Genomic DNA, 22,259 nt, shown 5'->3' with positions numbered 1-22,259 from the left:
GGAATGTGGCGCCCCTGACTTGCTCAGGCACCACAGAGTATTGCACCCATGCGGGGACAATGCTTCCAGGTAATCTCCAAAGGCCAGGATGAGGTGCACACACAAACATATAGTGACCAGGCCTCCCACATTACCAGAGGGGACCCTTGAGTAGCCAGAAGGAGTTAACTTTCAATTCCCAGCTGGGGGTGTGTTCAGGGGCTGGTTGCTAGGAAGCAGGGCAGAGAGGAAGAGAGAGAGAAAAGAGGGAGTCTGGAGGAAGAAGTTGAAGTGTGTGGAAGGGAGCAGAGGAGCTCTCGTGTCAGACAGGTCCTGAGGAGTGCAGTAGCTGAAAGCGGGGGAGAAAGGAGTACCGTGGGTCGGCCTGAAAATCATCCAGAGAGAAGGGTGGCTGAGTACGGAGATCCCGGTATCCGAGCACACAAGGGGAACTAGGTCCCCAGTACAGGCAGCAGATCATCCAGAGCTGCTTAACCTACAGGTGGGGGGGGTACTTCATGCCCTCACCACGACTACACAGAGCTGGAGCCAAGCAGCAATCACCAGGCCCATAAGGGGACAGGGCCAGAAGCCATCCCACCAAGGCCACGCTGCCGGCAGACGAGCCAGAGAGAGGGGAGCAGGGTGGTAACAGCTTCCCTGGAGGGGTCCTACCACGCTTCAAGCAAAGGATCCTCCTAAAACAGAAAGAGTGCAAGGAAGGCGAGTGGACAGCTACCCTCAGAACGGCCTCCTGGAATTCCTGGTTCAACCTGGTTATCACAGTGTCGCCCGGGCATCTCACCGTGACCTCCAAACAGTGAGTAAACACGTTGAAAGACTTCTTGGACTGTGTTTGAGTCATTCTGCGACCTGTGGTCCCACACACATACACCGGGGCCTGGGGCTTGCCTCACTCTCAGGGGGCTAATATACTGACTGCACCCACCATCAGCCCCAGGCATCCCTTAATCTGCAGTGGCGGTCCCCGCTGACCGCAATACTGAGAGTGGCGTCACGACAATCCTAAAAGAAGGTTCCCTACCTGTGACCAGACTGTTCCATCCACGTGGAGTCCCTGAAGGTACTGCACCGACACATACTAGCGGGGCTTCACATAAACCTAGTAATTCCTGACATATCAGCCATTGTATAAAAATGAAGAATGAACAACTTATGTTTTACATGGTTTCATTATGTTTGCACTAAAGTGAATACACCAGAAGGCAGCAGTGACATTTCTAGACTGCAGCTGGCACGGGTTTCTTTTCTTCAGCTAATACAGAATTTAGAGGCGTAAATGGTTTATGGTTTACATATTGTTTGCATGATGCAGTATGGGAGCTTTATGTCTGGATTTATAGAAATATAGAAAATTGAAGTACACATGATCACGTAGGTCTTAGCAGGGGCCGACGTATCATTGGTGCAACAAGGGCCCAAGAGGTGAGGGGGCCACTCCTATCTCCAAAGCATGCTGTGCTGAAGGGGCCCATATATTGTTCTTACACAGGGGCCCTTTCTGTCTGTGTCCGCCAATGAGTCTTCTTAGTACATGGCAGACAAATATGTATGACTTAAAGGGGTTTCCGGGTAAGAAAATCCCTGTCCCTCAGCTGCAGGTTGTTGGTCTTTTTTAAGGTCCAGTCTACACCGCTGCTCCCAGTGTCTGTTATTGTCTGCAGCGCTGATATTATATTGATACCACTGCAGCCAATTACAGAGCTAAGCAGTTCATGGATTGACTGCAGCGCTGTCAATGTGATGTCAGCACTGCAGATAATAACAGACACTGGAAGCAGCAGCAGAGACTCAGCACTGGACCTGGGAAGGGGAAAGCACTGCTTGTTTTTTTTTTTTTTTAAAACAAGCTACAGTCGGGAGAGAGAGGTTTTCTGGAACAGGATAAATATAGAAGATAGATAGATAGATAGATCCCTGGATATGCCCCATCATAAGCCATGGACTTCCATAGCCCCCATCCTAGAAGTTCCCCCCACAGTCCCCACCCTGAATGTGCCCCATCCATCCTTCCTACAGTCCCCACCCACCATCCCCACAGCCCCAGCCCCTAATGTACACTTGCTTTGGCAAAACTAATTTGTATTTGGTCCTGCCAATAAAGCTTATTTGATTTGATTTGATTTGATTTGATAGATAGATAGATAGATAGATATAGGGATAGATAGATAGATAGATAGATAGAGGGATGGATAATAGATGATAGATGGATGGATGGATGGATGGATGGATGGATGGATAAATGGATAGATAGATAGATAGAGGGATGGATAGATAGATAGAGGGATGGATGGATAAATAGATGATAGATAGATAATAGATAGATAATAAATAGATAGATAATGGATAGATAATAGATAGATAATGGATAGATAGATAATGGATAGATGGATGGATGGATAAATAGATGATAGATGGATAGAGGGATGGATAGATGGATAGATAGATAGACAGATATATAATAGATAGATAGATAGACAGATAATGGATACATAGATAATGGATAGATAGATAATAGATAGATAGATAATGGATAGATAGATAGATAGATAGATAGATAGATAATAGATAGATAGATAGATAATGGATAGATAGATAGATAGATAGATGGATGGATGGATAAATAGATGATAGATGGACAGAGGGATGGATAGATAGATAATAGATAGATAGATAATGGATAGATAGATAATGGATAGATAGATAATAGATAGATAATGGATAGATAGATAGATAGATAGATAGATGGATGGATGGATAAATAGATGATAGATGGACAGAGGGATGGATAGATAGATAATAGATAGATAGATAATGGATAGATAGATAATGGATAGATAGATAATAGATAGATAATGGATAGATAGATAGATAGATGGATGGATGGATAAATAGATGATAGATGGACAGAGGGATGGATAGATAGATAGATAGATAGACAGATAATGGATAGATAGATAATGGATAGATAGATAATAGATAGATAGATAATGGATAGATAGATAGATAGATAATAGATAGATAGATAGATAATGGATAGATAGATAGATAGATAGATAGATAATGGATAGATAGATAGTGTCACGCTCCCCGGGTCCTCACCCCCGCTCCCCGGCTCACCTGCCACGCTGCCCGCTCCTCAGCCCCCGGATTCCGTCCGTCCCAGGCCCCCTGGTCCCCGATCCCGGCGCCCGACGGCTTCCCAGGACCTGGCCGGCTCCCCTGCGTCCTCCCCTCAGCCTCCTTCCCTGGCTTCTGGCACCCGGGCGGCGCGCATGCGCGTTAGGGCGCGCGCGCGGTCACTGACCCTTTCTTAAAGGGCCAGCGTCCATTAACAGGAAATGAGGTTGAACAGGTACTGGGTATAAAGGGGGTTAGTGTCCAAGGGGGCGGGGCCTGATCTTCGTGTTCCCTGAGCTAGGAGTCAGGTCTCCTGGTGTTTATGTGCCTGTACTCACCTATCTCTCTTTGTAGAGCCGTACCTGCCTCGCCATCCCGTCTGCCGTATCCTGAACCCCGCACACTGTCCGTCTGCCATCTGACAGTCCGTACCATCTCGGATCCCTGCGGTGACCCGTCATCTCGCTCCTGAGGTTCCGGACCCCGCCTGATATCATCTCGGCTTCCGAACCTGAGCTACGTCACCAGGACTACCATCTGTGACACCGTGGTCCCAGGGACTCCTCCGCTGCCTTCACTTGCACGGACTGTTCTGCTGCCCATCAGTGCTTCAGCTGCCGGACTCCCTACCACCATCTTAAGAGTTCGGTCCAGTGGATCCACCTCCTGGGTCGGCCCGACCGCCCGGCCGTGACAGATAGATAATGGATAGATAGATGGATGGATGGATAAATAGATGATAGATGGACAGAGGGATGGATAGATAGATAATAGATAGATAGATAATGGATAGATAGATAGATGGATAGATAGATAATAGACAGATAGATGGATAGATAGATATATAGATAGATAGATAGATGGATAGATAGACAGATATATAATAGATAGATAATGGATAGATAGATAGATAATAGATAGATAGATAGATAGATAGATAGATAATGGATAGATAATAGATAATAGATAGATAATGGATAGATAATAGATGATAGATAGATAGATAGATGGATAGAGGGATAGAAATAGATACAAAGATAGATAATGGAGAGACAGATTACAGATTTATATTGAAAACTATTATAGAATTTTCTTCTGTTTTGTTGCTCATGCAAGAGAAATATTTCACATACACAGATTATTTATCAGGAAAAAGTCTCACAGACGCGACATCCTTACACCCATGTGTAGTGTCAGTGTGCTGCCCAATTTTTCATCAAACAGCACACAGACCCCCTGGTATGTCCTATTCTGATCCTCAAATATTGACTGGAATAATCGATGCTCAGAGCTTCAGGGGTCTCATTCTCCTCAATGGGTCCATGTGCTATGCGAGAAAAATTCAGGCAGCACTCGGACACCTTAAAAACAGCGCTGGTCAATTTCCTTAAATTTCATCTAGTTACATACACATTAGGGCTGATTTACTAAGTTACAAAAATTTTGCTTAATTTCCACCATAAACTGTCTTTCCTGTAATGTCCACTTTTTTTTTTTTTTTTTAGACAAGTTGTAGGCACATTTTTGACATGGTCAATGAGGAGGCATGGTCTACAGGAAAGCAGATAGACATAGGATGAACCTAAATCATCATGATCTCATGTGCCAAAAATTGTTATAGTTTTATGGACCAAAAAAAAGAAAACTACAAATGGCATAAATTTGGATTAGATGCCATATTTATCAACCAGCATGAACCACTTTGATAAATTTGGCAGATTTTTAGGACTGTCTAGTCTAGGTTTGCAAGGGCAGGCTTTTGTAATTCAGCCCCTATGCTATGCAGACACAGGTTTTCTTGACCTCATTTATCCATTTAACCATTTGATTTCCAATCTACTAAAACACAAATCCGCACTGCCAATGACTACACTAGCAATATATTCTTCCTAAAATAATTTTTGGATTTTTTGAGACCCATAGATCCTAGGGCAATGTCCCAGACTGCTGTTTGTGGAGACATTCTCCAGACTCTATCTGTTATGGTTTAACAAATATACAACTGCATTCTGAAGCGCTAAGGTATGCAAACATTTCATCTGCCCGCCCATAAAATTGTAGGCTTTTCAGCTCAGATTGAGGCATCACTAGGTAAGGACCCAGCAATAAGAGATACGCCTTGACGCTGGCTGCTGGGCTGCTGGACATGTCAATTGTTTTTGCCATTTGGGTTTTGCACTGCAAAGCTGAGTTTTTGCCCAAATTTCTGCCTCAAAAAGGCTGCAGTTTGAACTGCATAGTGGGATTTAGAAACCCAAATTCCCATAGACTAAGCTTGAAAAGCAGAACACATCCATTTTGTCATTAAACGCTGCAGTTGAAAAAGCAGCAAAAAAGCAGGTAAAAAGCAGGTAAAAAGCAAAGTGGGATCTTAACCTAAGTGTCTCAATTTTTACATTTATTTCCTTAGCAGTAATGCATGACCAAGTTCCTATATTCAATGTCTGTCTAACTTAGCGTCACAGAGTGCAGCTGTATATTTTTAGAGTATATTTCATGTTCAGTTTGCGTTTGTTCACATTTGTCTGTTAGGAAGTGCCGTCAATTTTCTCATTTTGGACTATAGCGGTCATGCCACCTTCTAACTAAGCAACCATTCTCATCAGCTTAAGGAGATTTTATATCCTATTAGAAGATCTCTGACCATCCATAAAATTGAAGGCTTATCAGTCCATATATAGTCATTAGGTAAGGACCCAGCATTAAGAGATACACCTTGACATTGGCTGATGGGCCCACATAAAACTGGCCGTATTTCTGTGTCTCAATTTATTAATTTATTTCCTTAGCAGTAATGCATGTCCAAGTTCATATATTCAATGTCTGTATACCTTAGCATCACAGAGTGCATCTATATACTTGTTAGAGTATATTTCATGTTCGGTTTGCACTTGTTCACATTTGTCTGTTAGGAAGTGTCATCAATTATAGGATCATGCCACCTTCTAACTGAGAATTTCTTTTCAGCAGCATAAGAAGATTTCATCTCCTATTTGCATGTCTCTGACAGGCTTATCACCCAAATATTGTCATTGGGTAGGGACCCAGCATTAAGAGATACACCATGATGTTGGCTGCTGGGCTCACATAAAACTGGCCATTATTATGCTCAAAGTGTCTCAATTTTTAAATGTATTTTCCTCAACAGTAATCGAAGTTCAAATTCCTATATTCAAAGTTTACATGCTTAGTGCTTCAGAGTGCACCTGTATATTGTTAGAGCATATTTCAAGTTCAGTATGCACCTGTTCACATTTGCCTCTTAGGAAGTGTCATCAGTTTTTTAATTTTGGATCTTTTATGGTGGCACTGTTCTATGCTGGGTTTGTTATGAGGGTACGTTTGCAATCAAGTAAGGGCCCTGTGGATACCACTTTGATGGAGACAATGTATCTGGCCCTGGTTTTAGAACAAGGTGTTTACCCCTTTCCTGGGAGTACTGTTTCTAATAAATTATGAGAACACCATGTCATGCCTTCTAGAACCTGCAGCTTTCGAGGACAAGGAATACACCCTCACCACCAATATATGAGAGATATATCAAGGCATTGGTGTCAGTTAGAGAAGCAGCACCAAACAAATAGCTACTCCGTTGTGTAATATGCTGATTTGGGGATTTAGGGGGACTTGGTTGAAATATCAACATTGATAAACACTAAAAAATCAGTAGTACATGTGGATGTATGACATTTTGTCAAATTTCATAGGAGACAGCTGTCTTCAAGATGTGTGTAAATGTATAGAAGACTCCTAAGTAAGGAAATAGCAAATAAAGGACAGGGAGGAGGGAGATGCAGCTGCAGATTCTTATTCAGAGATTCAGTGAATGAGCAGAAGCAGAAGCACCAGAGGGGAACATTTTAGCTCAGAGAAAACAATGTCCTAACATAACATATGGAAAACTATATTTGGCCTTGTGTGCATGGTGCAGCTTTTGATGCATTTTTTGGTGCTGTTAGTGACTCAAATTTGCATGTCTATCCATAGTAAAGTCAATGAGAATTCTGAAATTCTGTGCACACATTGGGTTTTTTTTTGTTTGCAGTTTTGGGTGCAAAAAAAAGAGGCAGCGTGTCAATTTTTGGTGCGGGTTTTTTTTCCTGCTTTTTGTATAGTTTCTAAAATACAGGTAAGTAAAGTTTGTGAAATTTGCTGTTACTTGATTGATGCAGAATATCTAATAGGTGGAGCAGGTTTTGCTAGTTATTCCTGCCCCTGTCTGCTGCCTGTCCTTTCTCCTGTCCTTCCTCCCTCTGTAATAACAGAGACAGGGGAGGAAGGACAGGCAGCAGACAGGGGCGGGAATAACTAGGAAAACCCGACCCACCTATTAGATATTCCGTTGCACCTATCATCACATAACAGTGCATTTCACAAACTTTACTTGCCTATATTTCAGAAAGTATACATCCGATCTCACAACTAAAGGTATGTATAGAATCAACATGATAGCACCAGTATAGCACCGGCTTTAGTTTATATATACAAATCCTAGTGGTTGGTCCTCTTTAAGTTATTTGTGTCAGGATGGATTTACATGGACTGATTTCAGATGTCATTAACTGACCACTGATTGTTTAGCGGTAGGCAAGTTAAGGCTTGCTTTATAGCCAGTTTAGATAGATCCACTGTACTACCATGTGCACGGAACAGGATTGTCTACATAGAATATCATTGTTGTCAGCAGCACATATCCTGTTTACACAAAATGATATGCTGCCAAGAACAATGATTTTTAGGCAAACTGATCGGTAGCCTGTTTTGACAGGTTGATAATCAAGTATGCTTGTTTCCAATTGTCACTTAGCGTAAATGGACCTTAAGTCTGAAAATTCATACAGCAACGGCACCTCCTTGCATCTGATTGGCACACGGCAGACATTGATATAGCGCAGACAACTCCTCTGCGCGTCACCACAAATGATTCAACTGTAGTAAAGTCCTGTCGGCATCGGTCCCCTGGATAGGGCCGCAATCATCATGGGGTCTGTGTGCGGCCACAAGCAGCCTCAGGGCCATGTGAGCTGCGGGCCGCATGTTTGAGACCTCTGACATAGACCCTTTGCTTCAAGCATGAATTTGGGGTGAAAGATGCACTTTCTGGGCTGGGGAGACCCATGCTTATTGGGCCCACCCTGGCCTAAAAATGGCAGCCTGCAGCCGCCCAGGATTGTCGCATCCATTAGATGTGACAATCCCAGAACTTTACCCGGCTCTTTTCGATTGCCCTGGTGCGGTGTCAATCAGAGTAATGGGGTTAATCACAGCTCACAGCTGCCACTAAGCCCTATATTAGTAATGTATGAGATCCCCTCATTACTTTCCACTCTCCACTAAAATCCACCTGTACCCCACCGGGAAAATTTTCTGACACGTCTCTATGAAATGTCAATACTTTTTTAAACGTTTACACAAATAAAGGTGACATGAATGTAATCAGAATGTTTATTGGATTTTCCTATATTTCTGTTTACTCAACATAATATAAACAATATTTGCTGTTTACACAATGCAGTTAGTGAATACTCTTCAGAATTTAGCCTATAAATAGTGACATTACTAATGATACAAAAAAAAATCCCAAAATGATCAATGCAGATCATAGGTATAATATCATGGTATGAGGTTCTGTACACATGCATCATCATCTGATCATTGGTTATTCTGATGAGCAGATGACAAAACATAACCTCCAAGGGTCTATGCATGATCATTTTACAAAGACAATGACTGGCATTGAAAGCAAGAGATCTGGATCATCGGTTTGAAAATAATAGAGTGATCTCATTCATTGGAGACTTTAACCTTTGTCTGGTACCATGAAAAAAAATCAATCTGCATGTGGTCATATTGATCCCATGGTACCAGACAAGGGTTAAAAAAAATCTCAATGGTATAGTATAAATTAAAACTCAGCTACAAATGCTGTATTAAAGGGCAGGGTTTGATGACACAGCCATACAACAGTCAGTGCCACCATTACCCTCATTCCATACAATCACCATTTGAAGACCAAATTTTAACGCACACAATACTACACCGGAGAACTTCAGATCACAAGCTCTATTATATAAAAGTCTATATGAGATCTAATTTTTTAAACCCCAGTTTTAAAAAATATTTTTAGGTTGGTTATTACTGAAATAATCTTAGAATTCCAATTATGTAGTAATGCAATTTTGCGGACATGGATCAGACAGCTCTTAGATTTTTATTGCATGGAATTTAAAGGTTTTTTTTTTACTTGGACTACCCCCAACTCCACAACAGGTCCCCAAATGATGAGCTGATTGAAGAAACATTCCACTGATGGGTGTTAATTTGTCAGTTGGTATGAGTTTGGTGGAATTATCCAGATATGTCACCCACTGAAATCAATGGCCTAGCCAAGTATTGCGCAGACAAGCTGCGTTCTCCAGAGTACGAACTGCTTTTGAATGATTTTCTATTCATAGTAATAGATTGGAAACCTTCCATTACATTCATATTTTTTAACAGGGTTTATCGATAGGTCTTATCTAACATGGACCCCTTTAGGTTTTGTGGCCTGAATATGTATTTTAAATCCTCTTCAAGTATTACACAGACAAGCTTGGTCCTCCAAAGTAGGAGCTGTTTTTTAGTGATTTTCCATTCATAGTGGTAGATCGGAAACCCTCTGTTACATTCATATTTTTTAACAGGATCTATTGATAGAGCTTGTCTAACATGGACTCTTTCAGCTGTTGTGGCCTGACAAGTACTTCAAAACCTCTTCAAGTATTGCGCAGACAAGCTGGGTCCTCCAGAGTAGGAGATGTTTCTAAGTGATTTTCCATTCATAGTGATAAATCGGAAACCATCTATTTAATTCATATTTTTTAACAGGGTCTATCAATAGGGCTTGTCTAACATGGACCCTTTTAGGTGTTGTGGCCTGAACATGTACTTCAAAACTTCTTCAAGTATTGCGCAGACAAGCTGAGTCCTCCAGAGTAGGAACAGTTTTTAAGTGATTTTCCCTTCATAGTAATAGATCGAAAACCATCTATTACATTCATATTTTTTAACAGGGTCTATCAATAGGGCTTGTTTAACATGGAACCTTTTAGGTGTTGTGGCCTGAACATATACTTCAGAACCTCTCCAAGTATTGCGCAGACAAGCTTGGTCCTTCAAAGTAGGAGCTGTTTCTAAGTGAGTTTCCATTCATAGTAATAGATCAGATACCCTCTATTACATTCAAATTTTTTAACAAGGTCTATCGATAGAGCTTTTCTAACACGGACCATTTTAGGCGCTGTGGCCTGAGTATGTACTTCAAAACCTCTTCAAGTATTGCGCAGACAAGCTGAGTCCTCCACAGTAGGAGCTGTTTTTTAGTGATTTTCAATTCATAGTAATAGATCGGAAACCCTCTATACATTCATATTTTTTAACAGGGTCTATCGATAGGGCTTGTCTAACATGGACCCTTTTAAGGTGTAGTGGCCTGAACAAGTACTTCAGAACCTCTCCAAGTATTGCGCAGACAAGCTGGGTCCTCATAATAATAGATCAGAAACCATCTGTTATATTGATATTTTTTAACAGGGTCTATCAATAGACTTGTCCAACATGGACCCTTTTAGGTGTAGGGACTTGAACATGTATCTCTATAATTAATAATATTTCACATCACTTCTACTACAAAACCTATATGCAATCAGTCAACTTTGTTTGTTTCCATCAAACTTATAAATCATTTAGTAAGCATGATTTGTATGGTTTCCAAACTTGGAATTTTTTTTACAAAAGTTGCCTCCATAGATCATGTTGTTTACATAGAAAAATGTTGCTCAGCTAAACGGTAGCCATAAGATTGCATCATGCTTTTTATGAATGGCTGTGGATGCAAGGTAATCTTTGATGTAAGGGACCAGTACTGGTCACACTTGGATAAGGGTAAAGGACCTGCAATTCTGAGCTAAAGCTGGTTATAAACATTAAACCAAAGGCTCCGTTACACGCAACAACATCGCTAACGAGATGTTGTTGGGGTCACGGAATTCGTGACGCACATCCGGCCTCGTTAGCGACGTCATTGCGTGTGACACATACGAGCGTCCGCTAATGATCCCAATACTCACCAAATAGTTGATTGTTGACACGTTGTTCATTTTCAAAATATCGTTGCTCGTTCTGGACGCAGGTTGTTTGTCGTTCCTGAGGCAGCACACATCGCTAAGTGTGACACCCCAGGAACGACGAACAACAGCGTTCCTGCATCCTCCGGCAATGAGGTGGCAGTGACTTTCCTGCGGCTGCTCTCCGCCGCTCCGCTTCTATTGGTGGCCCGCTTTGTGACGTCGCTGTGATGCCGCACAAACCGCTCCCTTAGAAAAGAGGCTGTTCGCCGGCCACAGCGACGTCATTAGGAAGGTAAGTTCGTGTGACGGGTACTAGCGATATTGTTCGCCACGGGCAGCAATTTGCCCATGACGCACAAACGACGGGACAGGTGCGATCGATAGCGACATCGCTAGCGATGTCGCATTGTGTAAAGCGGCCTTAAGTCGTTTTTATAGTGGTTTACCCATTGGTGAAACAGTCAGAAAAGGGACTCTGTGCTAGAACAATATTTGGACCCTTTGCAGTCCAATAAATCATCAAAATGCACAATTCCACTGGCTTTGCACCAATTATATGTCCCCTCCTGGGTTTACTTTTCTTCTGTGATATGCTGCCCTATACAGTAAAGTTGGCCATACAGAAAAGACAGCTCTTGCCCAAACATTGCTTCGGCAGATGGCTATATCGCAAGACTCCCCAAATACATTAGCCAATGGCACATCCAAGTGGTCATGTGCTTCAGTTGGGGAGAGAGGAGAAAACTGCTACCAAGCACATCTGACAACAGCTTTTCCAATCTGGTTGTCGGAATTCCAATGGCCCAAGCCTTCTTTCTAAAGGAATCATCTGCCAGAGGAGAGCTGGGAGCCCCCATACACATCAGCTGATTATTTCGTCCCGTCAAAATTGACAGGTTCAGCTGATTTTCATCATGTGTTTCAATACTGAACACACTGACACTCAGCCACTCTAAGCATGTATGTGTATAGGAGAGACAGCTGTTGGGTGAACAAGTCTTTGTCCAACAGGTATCTAATGCATATGGCCAGCCTAATGCTAATTTTTGGATCCATGTAATAAATACATATTCAATACCAAACACACTGACACTCAGCCACTCTAAGCATGAATGTGTATGGGAGACACAGCTGTTGGATGAACAAGTGTCTGGCCAACAGGTATCTAATGTATATGGCCAGCCTAATGCTAATTTTTGGATCCATGTAATAAATATGTATGCAATCGTGAATAAACTAACACTGGGCCACTCTAAGCATGAATGTGTATGGGAGAGACAGCTGTTGGATGAACAAGCGTCTGGACAAAAGGTATTTAATGTTTCTGGCCAGCCTAATGCTAATTTTTGGATCCATGTAATAAATACATATTCAATACCAAACACACTGACACTCAGCCACTCTAAGCATGTATGTATATGGGAGACACAGCTGTTGGATGAACAAGTGTCTGGCCAACAGGTATCTAATGTATATGGCCAGCCTAATGCTAATTTTTGGATCCATGTAATAAATATGTAAGCAATCGTGAATACACTAACACTGGGCCACTCTAAGCATGAATGTGTATGGGAGAGACAGCTGTTGGATGAACAAGCGTCTGGACAACAAGTATTTAATGTTTCTGGCCAGCCTAATGCTAATTTTTGGATCCATGTCATAAATATATATTCAATACTGGACGTGCTCACACTCAGCCACTTTAAGCATGTATGTTTATGAGAGAGACAGCTGTTAGATGAACAAGCGTCTGGCCAATAGTTATATAATATATATAGCCAGCCTAATTCTAATTTTTGGAGCCATGTAATATATATTAAATATTGAACACACTGACACTCGGCCACTCTAAGCATGTATGTGTATGGGAGAAACAGCTGTTGGATGAATAAGCGTCTGGCCAACAGGTATCTAAGGTACTGTATATGGCCAGCCTAATGCTAATTTTTGGATCCTTGTAATAAATATATATTCAATACTGAACATAGCCGTACTAAACCACTCTAAACATGTATATGTACGGGAGAGACAGCTGTTGGATGAACAAGCGTCTGGCCAACAGGTATCTTATGTAAATGGCCAGCCTAATGCTAATTTTTGGATCTGTGTAATAAATATGTATTCAATACTGAATACACTCACACTTGGCCACTCTAAGCATGTATGTGTATGGGAGACACAGCTGTTGGATGAGCAAGCGTCTGGCCAACAGGTATATAATGTATATGGCCAACCTAATGCTAATTTTTGGATCTGTGTAATAAATATGTATTCAATACTGAATACACTCACACTTGGCCACTCTAAGCATGTATGTGTATGGGAGACACAGCTGTTGGATGAACAAGAGTCTGGCCAACAGGTATATAATGTATATGGCCAGCCTAATGTAATCAATATGTATTCAATACTGAACACACTCACACTCAGCCACTCTAAGCATGTATGTGTATGGGAGACACAGCTGTTGGATGAACAAGCGTCTGGCCAACAGGTATATAATGTATATGGCCAGCCTAATGTAATCAATATGTATTCAATACTGAACACACTCACACTCAGCCACTCTAAGCATGTATGTGTATGGGAGACACAGCTGTTGGATGAACAAGCGTCTGGCCAACAGGTATATAATGTATATGGCCAGCCTAATGCTAATTTTCTGGATCCATGTAATTGTTTTTTTTAAAAATATGATTCATTTTTATCTGATGCCCATGTATTCATCAGTAGATATGCGCGGCAAAAGGAATTACATCTATGAAAAACATTATAGTAGAAGGTGGCCGTAAAAATTAGGTTAAGAAGGATAAAATGCAAATCTGCTTATGTCAGTTCCATTTCTGGTCCCTTTGGTGCACAGAAGATAAGATCAATGAAGCATCTCTCTCTACAGTGTCTTATCCCTCTGTCGAGTTTATGACCGTTAAACCACAAACAATGAACAACCTGAGGATATTCCCTCTTTATTCTGTCCACGTTTCGAGACCGATGCCTAGAGGTGACCTTTACATATTTAATGATCACCTTTAGTCTTCAGATTTCCGCTGCTAGGTTCTAGGCAATTTGTCTGTTGTGCGTATAAAACTAAATCAACATTTTAATCCACTCATAGTATCCTCCCTTGATTGCTCGTACAATTGATTATCCCCGTTGCAATTAATCTAAAACACTGGCAGTCGTCTCATTTAGACAACGGCTCCTAAAATGATGCAAATACCCATAACCGGCATCTTATCTGTTCGAGAATTAGATACAAAGCTCCGTCTTTGACCTTCAAAGCCCTCAATGAAACTTCTCTGCCTCACATCTCGGCATCTGTAAATAATTGCTAATGTGCTCTACTTTGTCAGTGATCTAAATCTCTCATAATCACCTCTTATTCTTATCCTGTTACTGCGGGACTGTACTTATGGCGCTAACAATATCACATTTATTAAACTTCTTCCGTATGGAGGATTTAAGAGCTGATTTACGGAGAAAAACCACATATCGGTATCACATAGCCTTCTCACTGGTGACATTTTTTACAGTCTTCTTCCTTTGACCACTATGTAGACATATTGCTTTTTTTGGGGGGCATTTAGTTTAGGAAATGCAAGGTTTAACCCTTAATTTTTGTTGACTTGGTCACCAACTATCTGAACATTTCCGAATTTTGCCTATAGATACTTAGGAGCCTCTGGAAATTGGAAGTGGCGCTAATTACATCACGGCTCATGATCCTAAGAGCAATGACCTTACTTGAACATGAAGGTCTAAGAGCAGTGATGACTATTGGTTTTGAGATGATGAGATGTAAGGACCCTACAAGTCTAAGGTGATGTAGATGGAGCACATAAAATTGGGGGACCCTGTTCAGCCTCTCCGTCTTTCTTCCTCTCTGTTTCTCCTGCATTGGTCCTCCCACTTTCCAAAGGTCTTCTTCATCTCCTGTTTTCCCTCTTCTTTTTCCTCCCCCTGTCTCACACCCACCCTTTCTCCTTCCCCCTCCCCCCATTCCGTTCACCCTCCTCTTTCCTCGCAGTTCTCTCTTACACACCCTGTGCAGTCTTTGAAAATTAGACAATCCCCTATTAACCAGCCAGTTAAACTGAATTTTGCGCATGGCTCCTCTCCCCTCCACTACTCATCTCCTCCTAAAATGTAGACACCTGCACTCTATTAACCGTGTACTGCCTAAAATCCTAGTAGAAGACCCAAAACCTGAGCAGTCTACCCCACCATTCCGTCTGTCTTCTCCGATCCACCAACACCCATCCAAAAGACATAAAAAAAAATGATGCAACCCCTTCGATGCCAGAAAATGCTCCGAGCCACCACCGGCTGCTCAAAGGTTAACGAAAGGGATGGCCAGCTGGCTTAAACAAAATTCCTACAAGCTTCTTATAAATGTTTAATTGTAACCACTAGCCACTTTGGGGACACATAATAAATAGGAGCATCAATTGAAAAGGTTTCCTGGAAGGAGGGGAGGTGGGAAAGAGGTGTTGTGGATGGTGGCGGCGGTGGAGTGAGGGGAAGGGAGGGGGGCTGAGATCTATCAGGGTGAATTCATAGCTATTGATTTTCTCCTGGCTGGGGAGGGACGGCATATTCTATTCAGTGCAATGTTCCTCTGCAGATTATGTTAAGAGGCAGGCTTGGCTGAGGAGAGGCTCAGCGGATGCGCTATGCGTGTTTAATGCGTCAAACTGTTCTCATCGCTCAATGGAGACACTTAGCAATTCAGAGCATGTCCCATCACAGCCCAGCTCCAGAGGAGGAAGGGCCAAAATGTCCCACAGGCTGACAGCCTGGGCTGGAGCCTATGTGATCCTGCCTTGTGGAGGTGAAATGACACTATAAAACAAGTGTGCAATATATGAGAACCCCCCATTGTAAGACCATCAACCAATGCTCAGGCCTATGACTACCATTTCATGTATGTGAAATACATTCTTTCTGGGTTTTTTTTTTACATTATTATACACTTTTCTTTTTAATCTTCATATTATGGCATTTTTCTAAATAATTATTCATTTATTTCAAAATGTATTAATTAATTAATCAATATTCAAGCAACTGAATTGCTCATAAATGACATAATAAAGATAATCTGTAATATGTCCTCAAATTTGTACACATATCATTCCGTATATACTAGACAACCTTTCATCTGCACTATATATATACAGTATATATGTGTGCATTAAGTTGTTCCTCTTCCATTGGTCTGCTGGCGTATTTTTATCTCTGGGTGCCTTGCAAGTGCACACTATGTATTCTGTACGTCATCCCTATTTAGTGATGTCAAGCTGTTATAATATGATAAAATCTTTGTGTTGGGTGCCTTGCAAGTACACACTATGTATTCTGTACATCATCCCTATTTCATTAATCCCAAGCTGTTATAATATGATAAAACTTGTATACACTATATGTATTCTGTAAGTCATCCCTATTTAGAGATGCCAAGCTGTTATAATATGATAAAACTTTCTTGTTGGGTTCCATACAAGTACACACTATGTGTATTCTGTAATAAATCCCTATTCGATTGATGTCAAGCTGTTATAACAAAACCTTTATACACTATGTGTACTCTTTACATTATCCCTATATGATTGATGTCAAGCTGTTATAATATGACAAAACCTTTATACACTATGTGTATTCTGTACGTCATCCCTATTTAGAGATGCCAAGCTGTTATAATATGATAAAACGTTCGTGTTGGGTGCCATACAAGTACACACTATGTGTATTCTGTAATAAATCCCTATTTGATTGATGCCAAGCCAAGCTGTTATAATATAGATGATAAAACGTTTATACACGATGTGTATTATGGACTTGATCCTGAATTGTAAAGCGCTGCGGAATATGTTGGCGCTATAGAAATAAAGATTATTATTATTATTATTATTATTTGATGAAAGCCAAGCTGTTATAATATGATACATTTTTTGTGTTGGGTGCCATACAATTACACACTATGTATATTCTCTATATCATCTCTGTTTGACTAATGTCAAGCTGTTATAATATGATAAAACCTTTATGTTGGGTGCCATATAAGTACACACTATGTGTATTCTGTATATCATCCCTATTTGATCGATGCCAAGCTGTTATAATATGATAAAACCTTTGTTTTGGGTGCCATACAAGTGCACACTATGTGTATTCTGTACATCCTCCCTATATAATCAATGCTAAGCTGTTATAATATGATAAAACATTTCTGTTGGGTGCCATACAAGTATAAACTATGTGTATTCTGTATGTCATCCCTACATGATTGATGCCAAGGCTGTTATAATATGATAAGAGATTTGTGTTTGATACCATACAAGAACACACTATGTGTATTCTGTACGTGATCCTAGTTGATTGATGCTAAGCTGTTATAATATGATGAAACCTTTGTGTTGGGTGCCATACAAGTACACACTATGTGTAGTCTGTATATCATCCCTATATGATTGATGCCAAGCTGTTATAATATGATAAGAGATTTGTGTTTGGTGCCATACAAGAACATACTATGTGTATTCTGTACGTGATCCTAGTTGATTGATGCTAAGCTGTTATAATATGATAACACCTTTGCGTTGGGTGCCATACATGTACACACTATGTGTAGTCTGTATATCATCCCTATCTGATTGATGCCAAGCTGTTATAATATGATACATTTTGTGTTAGGTTCCATAACAATGCACACTATGTGTGTTCTGTATATAATCCCTGTTTGATTGATGCCAAGCTGTTGTAATATGATAAAACTTTTGTGTTGGATGCCATACCAGTGCACACTATGTATTCTGTACATCATCCCTATTAGAGCAAAGCCAAGCTGTTATAATATGATAAAACATTTGTGTTAGATGACATACATGTACACACTATGTGTATTCTGTATATCATCCCTATTTGATTGATGCCAAGCTGTTATAATATGATAAAACCTTTGTGTTAGGTGCCACCATGAGTAATGGCTGAAGCTGGGCTACTATCTATGATATGATTACGACCATATATCTTTTATTTAGGATATAGGATTTCATTGTATGTCGATATGTTCCAAGTCATTGGAGATTGGGGCCTGGTGTAGTTATTAAGTTTTGGTCAAGATGATAATTGGGCTCTCTGGTTTGAGATATGACTGTACGTGTGGGAGGTGTGAGTGGTATGTTGTTTTGCAAGCCCGGGAGAACCATATGTGCCTACATTTTGTGTATGCAGCTATACAAGGTCTGGACCCTGCATATGGTGTGTACGCTCTTGGCATACTCTTTGTAGTGTGTGTATCTCGGTATATATGCGTGGACATGTGTGGTGGCAATCTGTTCAGAAAGCAGCAGGAAATATACCCACATTCACACTAGTGTGCACACAATCACATAGAAATGGCCCCAGCGGTACGCCGAACGGTCTAATTATCTAATTATACAATTGTACGTATTCAGTTCAGAGACCCAGTGTGTGTGTATTTAATAGGTTGCTTTGCAATATTGCACAGACTATATATCGAATTATCTGATTATCTCACACACACGTCTGCGGAGCCTCAGGCGGAGTGTGTGTGCGTGTTTGTACATATGTGAATAATGTGTGTGGGTAAGGCTGGATTGCTGACCTGCAGTGATTGAAGAGGGGACTTGTGGGGGAGGGGGGTGGGTGGTCTGTGTACCACTGTACTAATCATACAGTTACCTCTCTCCGCCTGACACACACACACACACAGTCATCTCCCCCCCCCCCTTTTCAAGTGGGCTGTGTTTAACCCTTCAGTTCCCGCAACGGTGTACTGCAGGGCTTTTTTGGCATGGCACATGGTAGAAGGAGGGGCAGCGGTGGGATGCAGTCTGCCAGGGATGACCCAGACGTCAGCACACATATAGTCAAAGATGGGGGTACAAGACAGGAATAGTCACCGGCCTGTTGAAAACTTAAATAAGTAAATACCAGGGAATTGATACAATGTGCTGATAAATATAATATTGCAACATGTAACGGGATACAACAATAAATGCTACAAACCTATAGCACTGTGTATAAAGACATAAATGAATAAAAAAAAAAAATCAATACCTAAATAAATATATAAATAATAAATAAATATAAATAATAATAAATAAATGAAGAATAAATATCTAAAGAAATATCTAAATAATAATTAATAATAACTATATAATAATAAATATCTTAATAATCATAAATATATAAATGAAGAATAAATACCTAAATAAATATCTAAATAATAATAAATAAATATCTAAATAATAACATATAAATTAAGAATAAACACCTAAATAGCTTATATATATATATATATATATATATATATAAATATAATATATATAATATATGTAATTTTATATATATATATATATATATATATATATATATATATAAAATTACATATTTATTTAGGTATTTATTCTTCATTTATATATTAAAATTGATATATTTATTATTATTATTATTATTATTATATATTATAAATTTATAAAATATGTGTATATATAATATATATAAATATCTAAATTATAATAAATAAATATATAAATGAAGAATAAATACCTATAGAAATATATAAATAATAAATAAATATCTAAATAATAATTTACAAATAAAGGTTAAATACCTAAATAAATATATAAATGATAATATATAAAGAATAAATACCTAAATAAATAAATCTATAAATAATAATAAATATATAAAATATAATAATAAATATATAAATAATAACTAATATCTAAATGAAGAATAAATACCTAAATAAATATATAAATAATAATATATAAAGAATAAATACCTACATAAATATATAAATAATAAATAAATATATAAAAATATATTAATATATAAATAATAATAAATAAATATATAAATGAAGAATAAATATACCTAAATAAATATCTAAATAATAAATAAATAATAATATATGAATAAAGAATAAATACCTAAATAAATATATAAATAATAATAAGTCCTGCAACTATTACAGCTATATATCATGTCAAGGGCTCTGCAACATGCAGTGTTGCGTTTACCTGCGGATATATGTAGTATGTTTAGGCCTCAACAGCATTTAATCTGTACTCATTGATTTTTTTTTTCATAGGCAATGCAATGACATCCATTTTCCATATGTGGTTTTTGGGCAGTACAGGTATATATGGCTTCAGTTTCCCAATTCTATCCCAGTAGCCAAGCATGCACTGGTGTGATGATGGAGCAGACACACACAATGCACCCAGGGTAATGCCATCCAGGCACCTCTGTGCCCCAATGCTTCCATCTTAACAAAATCCATCATTCACATCATCACAATGAATACTTGGAAGTGGATCAGTCTCCCCCCAATCACCCTCCTCCCTCCCCTATCACCCCCCCTCCAGTTTATTAGCTCAGTCTAGCCGCCCCTTGTTTAAAAAATGAAATGATAAGATGGAGGAATATGTAGTTTTCTGATTCAGGAAGAGAGGGAGGGGAACAGGAGAGCAGAAGAGGAGGGTGAAGATGTAAGAGAGGAAAAGGGTCTCATCCAGTCACCAAAATACCTTCAAGGCAACATGTTCTCCACAATCCAGAATGGGTCATGACTTCTTCATTCTTTTTGCTGGTTTCATTTTCACTTATAGATTTGCTCTTGCAGACCCCTCTAGAGTATAACCAGTAGTCTGTGCCCACAGCAATTGTCATTAAACTGAATGCAGCAAATGCTCCCACAGTGGTGAGGAGCATCTGAACACCTCTATCAAACAGACCCATAATTCTTCATTCTATAGACATCCAACAGTCTTCTGGTATTAGGGGGGTGATAGGAGATAAAGATTTGGAAGATGGAAGGGTTTTGGGGTTTTTTCTTGATTTTTTTTTCTCTCTTTAGCTAGACCTTGCCCAAAATGATGAGGTATCCTAATAGAAAAATAGCAAAAGTAAAGCTGCTGGAAGGCTTGAGGATGGAGAAGAGCTCGTTGTCCATCAGATCATGTCCAAATGCAGGTTAATAGAAAGAAATAGTGCAGACAGACACAAACAAGCAGCAGAGCTAACACACAGAGAGGCTCTAATCTCTCTTAATCCCTTTTCCTAAAATTCTGATCTTCAGTTTCCATAAGTGATGGCTAATTGTGAAGCTGTAATCAGCAGGAAGAAAGATGCAGTATCTTCATCACCAACCTTCAGCATCAGGACCAGGGCAGGGGGAGATTATAGGGTTAGGAATGCAGGCTCTGCTCTCCTTATGTTGTTCTGCAGCCTGCGCCATGTAAAAAGGAAGGAAGGAAAAAAAAAAAAAAAAAAAAAAGAGCAGATTTTTTTTCCTTCTTGTTCTTTTCTGTCTCCCTGTCTGTTCACAGATGATTTCTTGTGTTGTCCCCTGTTCTGGTGTCTGCTGAGTGTGTGTCTGCTGGAGTGTGGGATCTCTCTCCCCTGCTGTTGATTACACCACAAGTCTCCTCTGGATGCTGTAAGGTTTGGCTTCAGACGGACTGCGGCTTTTGCAATCCATGGTTGTAGAGCTGAAGATCACTGTGAGGCCCCCACTTGGATGTCCTGGGAGGGAGGCAGGCTTGCTGTGTAGGGTGGGCTGGAAAATGGGCTTCCTCTGCTGCTGCTGCATGGAAGTGCTGCTCCAGCTGTGCACTGTGGCTCTCCCTTTGCCTTTGCTGAGGACGTGGTGCTGAAATGGACAGCTCCTAGACTCTGCTGCTGGAGAGCACTTTCATGTAGGACCTCCTGTACTGGAACAGCCAGCTGGTGAAACCTTCATGTCCCTCCTCTCTGTGCTGTCCTAAGTCACCACCCCTGTTCAGCTACCAGGAGGGGGTGTCAATTCCTGCAGCCCCCTTATTCCTTTTTTCTTTCTCCCCCAAACAAGTTCATCAGCACAAATACATCCCTGGAATCCCTAAATGCACCCCAAGTCTTGGTTTTTATGCACCATTGCCCCCTTTATTTATTGGAATTCCTAAATGCACACCAAGTCTTGGTTTTTATTAAGTCATTGCCCCCTTTATTTATTGTAATTCA

At 40.1% G+C, this 22,259-nt stretch overlaps 1 protein-coding gene across 1 annotated transcript in view; it reads right to left on the bottom strand.

Moving 5' to 3' along the window:
• Nucleotides 1–21,998, bottom strand: part of CACNG2 (calcium voltage-gated channel auxiliary subunit gamma 2) — a 168,825-nt gene extending 146,827 nt beyond the window's left edge. The window contains exon 1 of the mRNA XM_075320840.1: nt 20,786–21,998. Coding sequence (XP_075176955.1) covers nt 20,786–20,996 — 211 coding nt within the window. The 5' untranslated portion in view covers nt 20,997–21,998. The remainder of the gene's footprint in view (nt 1–20,785) is intronic.
• Between the last annotated feature and the right edge of the window lie 261 nt (nt 21,999–22,259).

The sequence above is a fragment of the Anomaloglossus baeobatrachus genome, chromosome 8, assembly GCF_048569485.1.
Source record: "Anomaloglossus baeobatrachus isolate aAnoBae1 chromosome 8, aAnoBae1.hap1, whole genome shotgun sequence".
Taxonomy (NCBI): Eukaryota; Metazoa; Chordata; class Amphibia; order Anura; family Aromobatidae; genus Anomaloglossus; species Anomaloglossus baeobatrachus.
The sequence above is the reverse complement of the archived record's forward strand: the minus strand, read 5'-3'. Positions and strand labels throughout refer to the sequence as shown.